A 14886-nucleotide genomic window follows, 5' to 3' on the forward strand; every position below is an offset into this window, starting at 1 on the left:
TACCTTTACACTCTACAGAAGATAGAGAGAATCCCACTGACTAATAGAGCTTACACTCTATAGGAGACAAAGAGGACCCTGCTGTTCGTTAGAGCTTACACTCTTGAGAAGAGAAAGACTAACTCTAGACTCTGGGAATGGAAATTTTTTCCAAGCTCCATTGGGAACCACTGATCTGTGATGACTCAGGTACTAAACGTACTGTACACAATATGATAATCCATAAAACATCATAGCTGCAGGGCATTATGGTTATGCCTGAGCCGCAATGCAAAATGATGCTAGCCTACTTTCTAAGGCGTAAGCCACGTAGGAAATGATCACTAGTATTTTTTTTTTCCAAATGGAGAACCAAATCTCAAGATGTTTGAATTTTTGTTCAACCGTGAATTCCAGGACAATCGACTCAAACATGATGATCGATCCTCTCTTCTCTAATAAATGTGTAGTGATCCAGTCAAGAGTGTGTCCTTCCATTTAAGTAATACTGTATTGTGAGTAGCTTCTGTACACTACAGCTCACTCTCTAACTGCCTCTAGTCACCTCCATTTTAGATGCAAAGCATTTCTCATTTGCTGTGTTCTGGCATAATTTAATCGTGAAAGTGTATAATGACTCATAATTATTTTTTTGTAAGGAACTGAGATGTGAATTCGGTGTCCTATTGGCCAGCTCCTAGTCGCATGGTCAATAGGAGGAGCTGTTTTCTAGGCAAGTCTAGAATGTTCTTTAGTCTGAGGGATGCCCTCAGGGAGAGCAAAACACACGTGGATGCTTTTTTCACTACAAGATCTCCTGCAGGCTTAAGAGCCTGTTTTCCCTCTAAAACCTCTACAGACATCATTCTAAAGTCTTTATAACTGGAATCTTCTCAGTTTTTACATTCACCTATAAGTGACATCATTCTAAAGTCTTTCTGACTGGAATCACCTCAGTTTTTACATTCATTATAAGTACTTGTGCATGTGCCGTGACACATTTTGGAGTTAACCCCGAGTACAGGTCTGTAACCTCTTATTGCTGCATCTACCTACTTCTGTAAGCAATATACACTGTTGAGTGCTCTTAAAGCTCCAGATCCCAATCACATCTCAGCATCTAAATGTGAACTGTAATTGCCGTGGACTACCCAAGAGAGACTGTTCCTTATTTGTTCCAAGTTCTAATTCCCGTTATATGACCGGAGTGTGTCATAATTCCTTCGGCTGCTGACACCGTGTGGGGGTGGATAGCAGGGAACGTTCAGCATGGTCATTAGAAATGTAGAAACCACCAAAACAGTTGCAGACGGAATCCTAGACAACACAAAAAAAACAAAAAACTCAAGGATCCCTAAAATATAACTTTTAATTAATAATGTTAACAACATTTTATTCCAAATTTAGAAGACATTCTGACAATCAATATAGGGAGTAAGGAAAGGGAAAAAGAGAATGTAAGCTATCTCACCCTGTCAGGAGCCCTGATACTGGTCCCTACATGACAGCGGAGGTTGGCACCCTAAGTTTCAGCGGTAGGAGCCCCCGCTCCACGACAGCTCACCCTAATAGCCCTAAATAGCCCCTATAATCCTAAATGTGCAAATATAGCCATAACCCAAAAATAGAAATAAGTAAAAAAAACTGGTAAAATAGAAAAAATAAACGAAAAAAATCAAAAAACACAACTCAGCAAAAAACAAATATTGTTTTTCCACACTTAAACCCTTCATAGGGTATTAATGTACATACACGCATAGAATAAAGGGTAAAAAATGTCAATGTCTTATCTATCCAAGAAATTTTTAAACTAAGGAAACCGCTCCAAAAAGAGTGAGGGGGGTTCCAACGATATCCCAGTTACCTCTATGGATATATATCCGACCAACAATACAGTCGGATATGATATGATTTTTTTTGTTTAGTTTTTCTATTTTTCCTGTTTTTTTTTTACTTATTTCTATTTTTGAGTAATGGCTATATTTGCACATTTAGGATTATAGGGGCTATTTAGGGCTATTAGGGTGAGCTGTTGTGGAGCGGGGGCGCCTACCGCTGAAACTTAGGGTGCCAACCTCCGTTGTCAGGTAGGGACCAGCATCAGGGCTTCTGACAGGGTGAGATAGCTTGCATTCTCTTTTTCCCTTTCCTTACTCTCTATATTGATTGTCATTACAAATGTGTAATATATTTACCTTTTATAAATGCTGCTTTACTCATTTATGTACCAGTTAAAATGAATCTTAATAGTACAGAGTTTCACAAATTATTGAGACTGGATGTGTCTAGTTACTTTTCTAAAAGCAATTACTACCTTTTTATTTCTTAAAGTATAAATAAATGGATTTAGAAGGGGTGTAACAACAGTGTACGTGAGCGCAAGAAATTTGTCAAAGTGCCTGCCTTTAGGCTTCACATACACAATAATGGCTGAGCCATAAAACAGAGATGCAACTATGAGGTGGGATGAGCATGTTGAAAAAGCTTTTGCTTTACCATCCTTGCTATCAATCTTCAACACCGTATATATGATATTGATATAGAACCCCACTATTACAAAAAAAGGCATAACTATTGAAATAAAAGCGGCCACGATCGTAGTCATATTACTAATTAACGGGTCAGAGCATGATAAATTTTGCAGTGGTGCCAGGTCACAGAAGAAATGGTTGATCTTGTTTGGCCCACAGAAGTCCAAAATAAAAGTTTCAACTGTAGGAAATAAAGATATTGTAAAACCAAAAATCCAAGGCAAGGTTGCCAATGCATGACCGCGTATCGCCAAAACAGGGTCTTTCCCGTACTCAATCTTCCTGACCCCCACCCCATCCCCAGGGGGCCATTCTCCCCTTCTCCTGTAAATTTAAATTAAACACCAACACGTAAATTTCTTTGGATAATTTTGGCCACAGCGGCCATTTTATTAAACAAACAATAACATAAATAACAACATATATACCATATGTAAAAAACCTGGAGGGGAGGGTTCTTGGGGGTAAGAAATCTGGCTCAAAAATAGGCATAAAGCCACCACCAACTTTAAAACCAAACACTTCTTTACCCTCAGCCGTGACCACCAGCTCAAGGGCACCATGTAACCCATTTCGGGCAAACCAAAACCCCAAAGCTCCCGAGGTAAATTCCCCGTCCAGAGCCCGTAAACAAAAGCCAGATCAACCCCGTAAAAACGTCATCACCACCTCCAAGAACCCCACCCCCCGCCAAAACTGCCACTGTGACAATGATAACGAAAACTCCCCTCTGGCAATAACTGATTAAAAAACCGAGATGAGAAAAAACCCAACTCCCCGGCTACCCCTCCATCAAACTGTTCACTTAAACTAATCCACAATAAAGGGAGGGAGGGTGGGCTTCTCTCCTGATGATTCACCTCACAAGTGATCCTTCCCGCACTTCTCCAGCCCCTGCCTCCTTTCCCCACTAGGTCCACCCCTTATTCAAAAATTTCCACCAATCACCTATAAGATCCCTTTTTTTATTCAAAACTCTAAAACTCCCTTCTTGGCAACGCAGTCATGTGGGGGCTTTCATCCAGCTGCGCCCATTACAGCCCCCCTTCTTGACCGCGTATCGCCAAAACAGGGTCTTTCCCGTACTCAATCTTCCTGACCCCCACCCCATCCCCAGGGGGCCATTCTCCCCTTCTCCTGTAAATTTAAATTAAACACCAACACGTAAATTTCTTTGGATAATTTTGGCCACAGCGGCCATTTTATTAAACAAACAATAACATAAATAACAACATATATACCATATGTAAAAAACCTGGAGGGGAGGGTTCTTGGGGGTAAGAAATCTGGCTCAAAAATAGGCATAAAGCCACCACCAACTTTAAAACCAAACACTTCTTTACCCTCAGCCGTGACCACCAGCTCAAGGGCACCATGTAACCCATTTCGGGCAAACCAAAACCCCAAAGCTCCCGAGGTAAATTCCCCGTCCAGAGCCCGTAAACAAAAGCCAGATCAACCCCGTAAAAACGTCATCACCACCTCCAAGAACCCCACCCCCCGCCACACACGAACAGCCCTGACCACCTCAGGCTCGTGAGTGCCCCACCGCCACCAAAGCTCTCTCGACTCCTTCCTGTAGCCCGAGTGCCCATAAATCCATACCAACATCATTAAGATGCACTCCATCATCCCTCCAATAATTGCCAATCCCATCCTCCAGCTCCAAATGTCTAACGGCAATACCCCCGTTCCGAGACACAAATCCTGCCACCGCCCTATTCAGCTTCACCCGGGCTCTATTGATCCCTCTATGGGACCGTACATCACGCCACTTCCGCCTTGGTACAATGTCCGACCACACCGTCACAACACCCGGGAAAGATACCCACAACCGTAAAAAATCAAAACGAATGTCTCTGATCAACTCCCTCACTGGCCTAACTCCCAAATCATTTCCTCCAAGGTGAACCACCAAAATGTCCGGGGGTCGATCCAATCTAGCGGCGTTGGCAACTGCCGGCAACAAACTCCGCCATAACATACCCCGGAATCCCAACCATCTAATAACCACCGAATCCCTTACAAAGCCTAATTGCCTACCATTTCGCCTGACATCCGCACGAAGCGCACCCCAATGAACAAATGAATGTCCGATAATCCATGCCAGGAGGGAGGTTCGACCTGAAAAAACACAACAATGATTAACACCATAACAAGGCTCTCTCCCCCACAGACCTAATTCCTAATATAAGACAGATATCGATCCGAACTCCATCTGCCTATTCTTTTGATAACATCAACGCCTAGGCCCAGACCATCCGCCTCGGACGCAGCACCAATTCGAAATGAATGCGACCCGAAATTCTTCGGGTCAACACCCAACGATCCCAAACCCCTCTTCAACAGCGCCGTAAATTGGTAGCGCGACAAAAATTCCCCGTTCTGATGTCGTAACAAAGGGCCTGCCCTCAGTGCCGACAGACGCCAATAAGATTCCAAACAGTGCTGCGGGCACATCCCGCTACCGTCAACTCTCCCCAGCACCACTCGCCTACCCCTACCAAGCTGATCAGTCTTAGAACGCCTGATCCAAAATACAATACCTCCTGCCCAAAAGTCAACATCTTCCGCTAACAGACCACCCACCTTATTTTTATTTGGGGACACCAGCTCCCCCAGGCGCAAAGCGCCAAAGAACGCTAAAGAGAAGGCTAACCTAAACAATACAACCTCAAACTGCGAACTACAAATACCGCCCAAAGCCTCCCCAAGCCGTTCCAGCATACCAAAAGAAATCGGCCTACGCTTATCAAAAGACACATTGCCCTTCCGAAAACCCTTCAAAGCCTGCCTTATCAAAAAATCTTTTGTCAGATCAGCTGAACCTTGCAACCGAAAACCAAAGGCCAGACCCGCAACAACTTTGTTTAACCTCGAAACGGACCATCCCCATTCGGCCGCCTTACCCATCAAAGCCAGCAGAGCCATAATCTTATCGCCGTCGGATTCCACTGGGCCGCATTGGACCAACCAACCTTCCCACATCTCCCACGCCGCTGCATAATCCGACCATGTCCTGCTCGACAGTGAGGCCTGTATCAAGCGACCTCCCCTTCCGCAACAATCTGCCACAGATGCGAAGGACATCCCGCTCCTGTAGGTTCCGAATCTGGCGCCAGTTCCCGGAATCGGTCCCACTGAAAACGAGATAAAGCATCAGCTATATTGTTTTGGACACCTGGTACATGCACCGCCGAAATCCACGAATTCAATTCCAAACACCTCAACACCAATTCCCTAACCAACCTAATCACGGGGGGAGAAGAGGAAGATAAACTGTTGATAACTGACACGACACTCAAGTTATCACAATGGAATCGTACCCGACGATCCTTAAAATTCTCGCCCCAAATAAACGCTGCCACTACAATTGGGAACAACTCCAACAATGCCAAATTTTTGGTTAGCCCGTTTTGCCGCCATTCTTCCGGCCACACTCCGACACTCCATTTGCCTGCACAGTAGGCGCCATAACCGGCTCCCCCTGCTGCGTCCGTATAAATTTCACAATCAAAGGCGTTCAAATCCTCCTGCTGAATCAATGATCTGCCATTATAATTTTCCAAGAAACGCTGCCAAACCAACAGATCGTCCTTGTGCTCCCGGCTCAAACGTATGAAATGATGAGCTGCACGGACTCCCGCCGTAGCTCTGGACAACCTTCGGCAAAAAATCCGGCCCATAGGCATGATCCGGCACGCAAAATTTAAGCGCCCTAGCAACGACTGTAACTCCTTCAACGTCACTTTCCTCAATTTTCCGATTCTGGACACCTCCTGCTTCAGCAACAACAATTTGTCGTCGGGCAACCTGCATTCCATCTTTCTAGAATCGATAAGAATCCCGAGAAAACTTAAGACCGTACAGGGACCCTCTGTTTTCTCCTGCGCCAAAGGGACCCCGAAATGCCCGGACACCCATTCCATGGTGGCCAATAAATTACCGCAAACCGCAGAGTCCGGGGGGCCCACAAACATGAAGTCATCCAAATAATGAATGACCGAAGCAACATCAGAAACGTCTCTAACAACCCATTCCAAAAAAGTACTGAAAGTTTCAAACAACGAGCAAGAAATGGAACAGCCCATCGGCAAACACCTGTCTAAATAAAATTCTCCATTCCAAAAACAACCTAGTAACGGAATGCTCTCCGGATGTACCGGCAGAAGCCGAAAGGCAGACTCGATGTCTGTCTTCGCCATCAAGGCCCCCGCTCCGTACATACGAACCCATTGCACTGCCGCATCGAACGACGTGTATACAACCGAGCATAATTCCTCCGCAATGCCATCGTTAACAGAACAACCTTTTGGGTACGATAGGTGCTGGATTAAACGAAACTTATTTGGCTCCTTCTTGGGCACCACCCCCAATGGAGAAACGATCACCCCTTCCATAGGCAGCGAACTAAACGGGCCCGCCATTCTTCCTAACTCCACCTCTTTTGCTAACTTACTCGAAACAACATCCGCATGTAAACTTGCTGACCTCAGATTTTTTGTAGAAAAGGGGACCGTATGATTCGGGTGAGGAATCCTAAAACCTTCAGCAAAACCGTCCCTAATCACCACCGCCTTCAACCGGTCCGGATATCTACTTAGATAAGGGGCCATCTTTTGAAGCCTCACCGGCGTCACCCCCATGACCGCTACCCCCTGCTGGCTTGCCCCTTGCTTTTCTGAAACATTTTGAAGCCCCGTGTGAAGCTCCGCTACAATGGGAACACACGTGCTTAAACCTGCAGGTATTGCCATACTTGCACTGGCCGTCATTGAACTGCCAGCACGTTCCCGTTTTTTCCTTCGCCCCTTGATACCCCTGTCCTCCTCCTCCCCCTTGTCCTGATTGCTGACTACTACTCCCCGCGCCCCCTTGAAAGGACTGCCCGTACCTCACAGGGGCCATCACCTTCAGCCACAATCCAATGTCCTTATGCTCCCATTTTATCTCAGGCCTAACCGCCTTCCGCTGCCTGAATTGTTCATCGTAACGCTGCCAAGCCTGGCCCCCATACGTACGATGTGCCTCACCAATAGAATCAAAGTAACAGAAAAGACCCGAGCAATTTTCCGGGAATTTTTCTCCTATCACACTGGCCAAGATAGCAAAAGCCTGTTGCCAATTAACAAACGTTTGCGGAATCAGGCGCCAACGCCTTTTTTCCTCCTCTTCCTTTTTGCTATCATCTTTTTTCCCTTTGTCCAGATTAAATTTTTCCAAAGGGAGGAGGGAGAAAATCTCGACAAATTCATCCTTCCAGATCTTCTCCTTCACCTCCTTCTTTAAATGGGCACCGAGGGGACCCTCAAAGCACACAAAGACCTCCCCTTTTGCCCGATCATCCAACTTTATCTCATCCTTCTTACCCGTCTCCGTTTGAACCGACACTGACACCCCAGCTGCCTGGGCCGACGCGGCCGCCCCAGACCTCACTAATTCACCGGAGCCCCCTCCCCCGGCTGTACTAACAGGATCCACCAACCAAGCCCCAGCAGGTGACCCTCCCATATTACTTGCTGGCCCCGCGTCCAATCGCCTCAAAATATGCGACATACCTGCCAAAAGCTCTCTAACGCCAGGAAGCCCAGAACCAGCGTCCCCTACCCCCTCCACTAACCCCACCGTACCCGGCACCGAAATAGGAATAGACATGTACTCACGAGGCTGCGCAGGTGCTGTGTCCCCACCAGCCGTGTCTCCGGAATCCCGCTGTTCGCCATCTTCTGGATGTTCGCTCTCAGATCCGGGGTCGTCGCTGCCGCTGAATTGCCCCAGGCCCGCGCCCCTGGCCTCCACGTCACCAGGGGGGACCGAGACTGGCGATACACTCCTGTCGCTGGACCTCCTGGCGGATCTTGACCTGACGGCTGTTTGCAATCCACCTCGGCCTCCTGGCCTACTTGCCCGACCGGCACCTGCCCCACGACCAACGCGTCCCGGGCCCAGCTGAACCACCGATGCCAGCCTGCCCGTCGCCCTACTCTGTCGTCTCGTGCCGCTGCCAGGCCCACCTAGGGGAGGTGAGCCCGCCGCTGTCACCGCTGCTCCATGGCTCCCCCTCACTGCTGCCGTCGCTGGACTCCTGGCTCCTCCTGTTGTCGCCGCCGCTGACTGTGCTGTAAGTCTGCTGTTCCTGGCGCCGCTGGGGGGCGCCGCACTTCCCCTCGATCCCGGACTAGGCCGCACTACCTGTGCGGCCCTCACCGCTGACGTCGCTGTGCTCCCTTCTCCTCCTGACTCTGCCGCCGCTGCCCGCGCTGTGCTCCGGCTGCTTCTGGCACCGCTAGAGGGCGCCGCACCGCCGCTCGCTCCCGGACTAGGCCGCACTTCCGTTGCGGCCCTGGCTTCCGCTGCGGCCCTGGCATCGGGCCGTGCCTGGCTGGTCGCCGCTCCACGTCGCCGCCTCGCGCCGGCAGAGCCGCCGGGTGGATTCCTGCCGGAGGGGGGGACGGGCAGGATGGTCGCGCCGCGTCCCGCAGCCCCCGCAGGGTCCCCGGAGGGGCTCCGCGGCCTGCGCCTGCCGCGCGGTGACATGTCGGGGGACAATCTTTCTGGGGGCCGGGTTCTCCTGGTCCTGCTGCCCCGGCTCCCGCAGTCGCCCAGCAGCCTGGTGAGCTGCTCTTCCAGCCATCCATCGCTCCTGGACCTGGATTCCCTGCGCAGCTGCTCCACGAGGCTGTCTATGGAGGCCATGGTGAGTAGCTGCACACTTCTTCTCTCCTGATGATTCACCTCACAAGTGATCCTTCCCGCACTTCTCCAGCCCCTGCCTCCTTTCCCCACTAGGTCCACCCCTTATTCAAAAATTTCCACCAATCACCTATAAGATCCCTTTTTTTATTCAAAACTCTAAAACTCCCTTCTTGGCAACGCAGTCATGTGGGGGCTTTCATCCAGCTGCGCCCATTACAGCCCCCCTTCTTTACAGAACCGGCTATTCATTATAGTCGAATAACGTAACGGATTGCTTATAGCTAGGTGTCGATCAAAAACCATCAAAGAAAGAAGGAAGCACTCTGTCTCTCCCAGGGCATTGAAGGCATACAACTGTGTGAAACAGCCAAAAAATGAGATGGTCTTCTCAGTGTGAATGAGGATAGCCAACAATTTTGGAACCGTTACAGAAACAAACATGATTTCCAAAACTGTGAATGTGCTGATGAAAAAATACATTGGAGAATTAAGAGAAGACTCAGTTCTTACTAACAGAAAGATCATGACGTTTGCTAAAATACAAATAATATATGCCAGGAGGACTGCACAAAAGAGAAAGGTCTGAAACTTAGGGTAATTGGAAAATCCCAAGAGAACAAATTCCCTTGCAGCAGTTTTATTAAAATCTTGCATTTTGAAATTAAATCAAAATAACAAAAATCTACCATCAGCTGCTGCCCAATGTGTCCTCACTTACTCCCACAGTTTAAACGTATCCATATCTTCAGGAATGATAGAGTGATGATTGGTGAGTGCAATATTTAAGGAATTGTTCATAGTTAATTAGAATTAACAATAAATCTAAAACTTATCAAACATTTTACCAATATTTTTGTGGATCTGCTGAACTTGTTTTCCACTGCAATCTAAAATAACATAAAAACTCAGTGAGTAAAACTTTGAAACACTTTGAACTGATAGAGATGAAAAAAATAAATTTAAGTGGAATTGAATTCTATTTGAATTTTGCAAAAATCGATGTTTGGATTTTTTGTAATTTGCTACTGAGTGGATTCAGCAACATGGCAGTCAGTGACTTTTTCTGAACTTTAATGGTTAAAAAAGGTTAAAAATTTAACAAAAAAAATCATTATACTCCACTCACAGCTCACCTCTCTGAGCCCTCTGCTACTCACCGCCACCTGTCCGGTTCTTGCCACATCTTTTAATCTCGCTCACTTTGGAATCTTCGGCCTCTCACACAGTGCCGAACTTCTAGGTGTCTTGTCAGCTGTCTGGTAAATATATTTTTTCATACAAGTCCATTTTAGTAGAACAGTCCCAGGGTTGCAAAAACTAAAATATGTATATATTATAACTGTCATGGAATGGATTAAAAATAATCAACTTCTGATGTCTCATACAGATGTCCATTTTTTATGTGCGAGTGCTATCTGTATTTTTCAAGGACAGAACTCGTACCTGTAATAGTGAATGGGGTCATCCATATACTGTATCTGTGATTTCTTGCGGAATTGGAGGTCACTGCAAAATCGCGGAGACATGTCCAATATTGATCTGAGTTTTGGGTGAAAATTAGCAATGCAAGTCTACGGGTCTGTGGTAAAATCTGACATCATTCTGATGCAATCCGAGTGTGGTCTGATTTTCACAGATGGTGAGATAGGGGAAGGAGGAAAAACTGATCAAACTCTGACCAAATGCTGATAAAACATGCCCATGCAGACATCTTTTCCAGACCTTTTAGTTATATTATACTATCTCATTCAGCTTTTATCATCCTACATAGTTTTGTGTCAACAAATATTGAAACTTTACTTTCAGTTGCATCCACTAGGTCATTAATAAAGATTACAAAGAATTGGTCCTAACACAGATCCTTGTGGTCCCCATTCCTCCTAGTACAGACCATTGTGATCCCGACTGTTTCCAGTACAGATCATTGTGATCCTCCCTTCTCCCAGTATTGACTATTGTGATCCCCACTGCTCCCAGTAAAGATCCCAACTGCTGACTGGATCCCATTTCCAGAATGTACCATTTACAACTCTGTTTTGTTTCCTGTCCCTTAACCAGATTTTTACCCATGTGCAAGTAATGTCCCCTTCTTCTGGAGCTTCGGTACAAGGCTGCTGTGTGGTAATCTAGGCGTAGAGAATGTATAACTGGTGGAGAAAGGGTGACATTGATATACCTGTATCACTGTGTCTTTATGAATATGTAAGAACTGTAAGATTTCTCATTGTTGAGTACCGGGAAATTATCATTCTAAGAACTTTTTTTTCTTTTTTTTTCTTTTTTATGTGACAATGATGCCATAAACACTTAGAATGTAAAAGTTAATATTGGAAGCCTCCATCCTCTTGAAAAATGATTATACTTACTTGTTTCACGTGATGCAAAAGCATATATTTCATTAAATAACATAAGGAAGCCTCTTTATTCTGTAATGTCAGGTTGGACAAGTTTACTATATAATACAAAATTCTATTTATATTCTGTTATTGGCACAGAAGGGGAGTTACAACACAAGAGAATAAAACCCTTGTGTAATTCCATTTTTAAAAGACATATGAAAATATGGTAATACAATTAATGTTATAATTAATTGAGACCTGTACAATAACCAACGCATGATACTTTATTTTAATATTTCAATCAAGTTGTAATTTGATTGATGCTATTCATTTGCTGTATAATACATTAGTAACATAGTAACATAGTTAGTAAGGCCGAAAAAAGACATTTGTCCATCCAGTTCAGCCTATATTCCATCATAATAAATCCCCAGATCTACGTCCTTCTACAGAACCTAATAATTGTATGATACAATATTGTTCTGCTCCAGGAAGACATCCAGGCCTCTCTTGAACCCCTCGACTGAGTTCGCCATCACCACCTCCTCAGGCAAGCAATTCCAGATTCTCACTGCCCTAACAGTAAAGAATCCTCTTCTATGTTGGTGGAAAAACCTTCTCTCCTCCAGACGCAAAGAATGTCCCCTTGTGCCCGTCACCTTCCTTGGTATAAACAGATCCTCAGTGAGATATTTGTATTGTCCCCTTATATACTTATACATGGTTATTAGATCGCCATGGTCATTGAAAATGGAAAAATAAATCCAAGCGTTAATAAATGTTAAAAAGAAACTTAATTACAAAATGTCACCATTATTTACTTGGTTTTGTCTTCACTCCATTCATTTTTTAGTGTATATATGATTTTTCCAAATTTGTATGATTACTGTGTGACGGGGTGTACGGCAGAGCAAGAAGGGACAACAGGCCAAGGGATGATTTCACAGATTTATTATCAAGAACGCTGGAACAACACATGCAGGTAGATCTACGGAGTCCACAATTAGTTAATCCTCGAGCTGCTGCGCTTTGCCCTGACCCACAATTTCTTTACTTTCAAGGACAGATTTTATTTGCAGAAGCGCGGCACAGCCATGGGCGCGGCTTGTGCCCCCTCGTATGCCAACCTCTTCCTGGGATCATGGGAGAGATATATTTTTGGCAGCGGGGGGGTGCAGGCCGCGGACCATGTGCTGTGCTGGCTTAGATATATTGATGACGTCCTATTTTTGTGGGAGGGAACGGCGCAGCAGCTCGGGGATTTTATGGGCCGGCTCAACGAGAATCCTTTTAACATCAAATTGACATATACTTCTGATTCACGGCATGTCGACTTTCTGGACGTTAGCCTGGAGGTCGACAGTACACGTCGGATCCAGACTGACGTATTCAGGAAGTCGACTGCAGTCAATGCTCTGTTGCATGCTGGCTCTGCACACAATCCCTCCACCATTGGGGCCGTCCCGGTTGGACAGTTCCTAAGGATGAGGCAGATCTGTTCCACCGATGAGAGGTTTATGGCACAGGCGGTTGACCTTGAGGGACGCTTCAGGGATCGCGGATATAGCCGCAGAAGTATTAGACGGGGTTTCGAGAGGGCCAGGCGGACGCCTCGTAGAGACTTGTTGTATACCAACGGTAGTGGTAGGAAGGGTGGTACTACCGTAGACAAAATTAGGTTTATTACAACGTATAACCACGAGTGGTCAAATATGAGAAATATACTTAAAAAACATTGGTCAGTTCTGATGACCGAACCGGCCCTGGCCCAAGTTTTAGATGACTTCCCACAGATGACTGCCAAAAGATCCCCCAACTTGAGTAATTTGCTTGTTCGCAGTCATTATGTCCCTCGTATTGTTAATCCTTTTAGCTCTAGGGGCCCGGTGCTCGGCTCCTTTAAATGTGGCCATTGTTTAGCATGTGATAATATCGTGCGGGCCACTACCTTTAAATCTTCCGATGGAAGAAAAGAATTTTCAATCAGGCAGCACATCACGTGTAGCACCTCAAACGTCGTGTATTATGCTACGTGTGGGTGCTCTCTGATCTATATTGGATTGACATCGAGGGAGTTGCGGGTACGTGTCCGAGAACACGTTAGGGACATACGTGCAGCTAGTACTCTTGATTCTGCCTCTGACCTGAAGACTATCCCTCGTCATTTTAAACAATTTCACAATTGTGATGCGGGGACTCTTCAGGTCGGAGGTATCGAGAGTATCCACCTCGGTACAAGAGGCGGTAACTATAAAAAGATCCTTGCCCAACGTGAAGCGGGCTGGATAGTTCGTGTTGACACCATGGTCCCCAAGGGACTAAATGAGTCCCTGAGTTTCTCCTCTTTTCTCTAAACTATTATAGGTTTCTCATAAATATTCTTATTTAGCGCTTTGGTTACCACCTGACCCAATTTATTACTGAACGTTCCCTCTTCTTTTTCAATTCTGGGTTTATGTCTCCTGCTTTGGTTTACTCTTTGTCCCCCCAGTGTTTATATCTCCCCCTAGAGTGGGTCCCCATTTTTGGGATTCCCCCTTCCCGTCATGGTTTTAATATATATTTTTTTATTTTTAATTTCTCTAATTATTATTCTTTGTATGTGTTTTTTAGTTATATTCCATCTAAGGACCGAGTTATGGGCACCTTTTGTATACTTCTTGACTGTCACGGACCTCCTTCATAAAACATTCTGTGGATGCCACCGCCTTAAAGCTTCAACATATACCGACCATCGGCTCTCATTCATTACGGCATAATCTGCTTAATTGTACTATTGTGTCAATTAAATTACTGTCTTTTGCCGTTTTTATGCTGTATTTATGTCTGGTATTTTGCTTTGTGAGGTTGGATTGACATTCTTGTCATTTCCCCCTCCTTAGCTTTGGTATTTTCTGGCGGTGTCAGACAGTGGGAGGCCCTTGACTCCGTAGCCGGATCACCGCGGCAGTGCGCATGCGCGGTCCGCTCTCCCTTGCTCCCCGTCGCAGCGGCGTCTTTGTTGCACCGCGCGTGCGCTATGGGTGTATTTCTCCCAGGCGCACTAGCGCTGCTTGACGCCTACTGTGACGCGGCGCTCGGTGGTGGACGGGCGCATGCGCCGAACATGCCGTGGTCACTGGCTGGGATTCAGCACGTGACCTGTTACATGGTGGTGGGCCGGCTCTATTTAAAGTTGCCAAAACTCTTCCGGCGTTATCTCCCCTTGATAAAGCCTTCTTGTCTTTGGGCGAAACGCGCGTCGGGGGTCGCATAGGTGGATCCCGCCCGGTGTGCCCCCTCTTGGAGCCCTGCATCGGTAAGTGTAGCAACGTTACATCTTTCTCTCACGCCACTGGGCA

At 46.1% G+C, this 14886-nt stretch overlaps 1 protein-coding gene across 1 annotated transcript; it reads right to left on the reverse strand.

Annotated features, from left to right (window-relative positions):
- Positions 1-1191: 1191 nt before the first annotated feature.
- LOC138637510 (olfactory receptor 10AG1-like) lies at positions 1192-12391 on the reverse strand. The gene is made up of 4 exons (XM_069726305.1): positions 12367-12391; positions 9433-9769; positions 2294-2744; positions 1192-1296 (listed from the first exon to the last, which is right to left on the reverse strand). Exons 1-4 carry the CDS (start codon positions 12389-12391, stop codon positions 1192-1194), a joined length of 918 nt encoding a protein of 305 aa, XP_069582406.1.
- Between the last annotated feature and the right edge of the window lie 2495 nt (positions 12392-14886).

This window comes from Ranitomeya imitator, chromosome 1 (genome assembly GCF_032444005.1).
Source record: "Ranitomeya imitator isolate aRanImi1 chromosome 1, aRanImi1.pri, whole genome shotgun sequence".
Taxonomy (NCBI): domain Eukaryota; kingdom Metazoa; phylum Chordata; class Amphibia; order Anura; family Dendrobatidae; genus Ranitomeya; species Ranitomeya imitator.

Excerpts from the sequence above, each read along its gene's own strand:
- LOC138637510 (XM_069726305.1), bottom strand. The coding sequence starts at position 12,391 with ATGAATGGAGTGAAGACAAAACCAA. Across the intron at positions 9,770-12,366 it reads TGGAGTGAAGACAAAACCAA|TCCTCCTGGCATATATTATT; the intron begins GTAAATAATGGT and ends TCTTTTGTGCAG. Across the intron at positions 1,297-2,293 it reads ATACTTTAAGAAATAAAAAG|GATTCCGTCTGCAACTGTTT; the intron begins GTAGTAATTGCT and ends TGTGTTGTCTAG.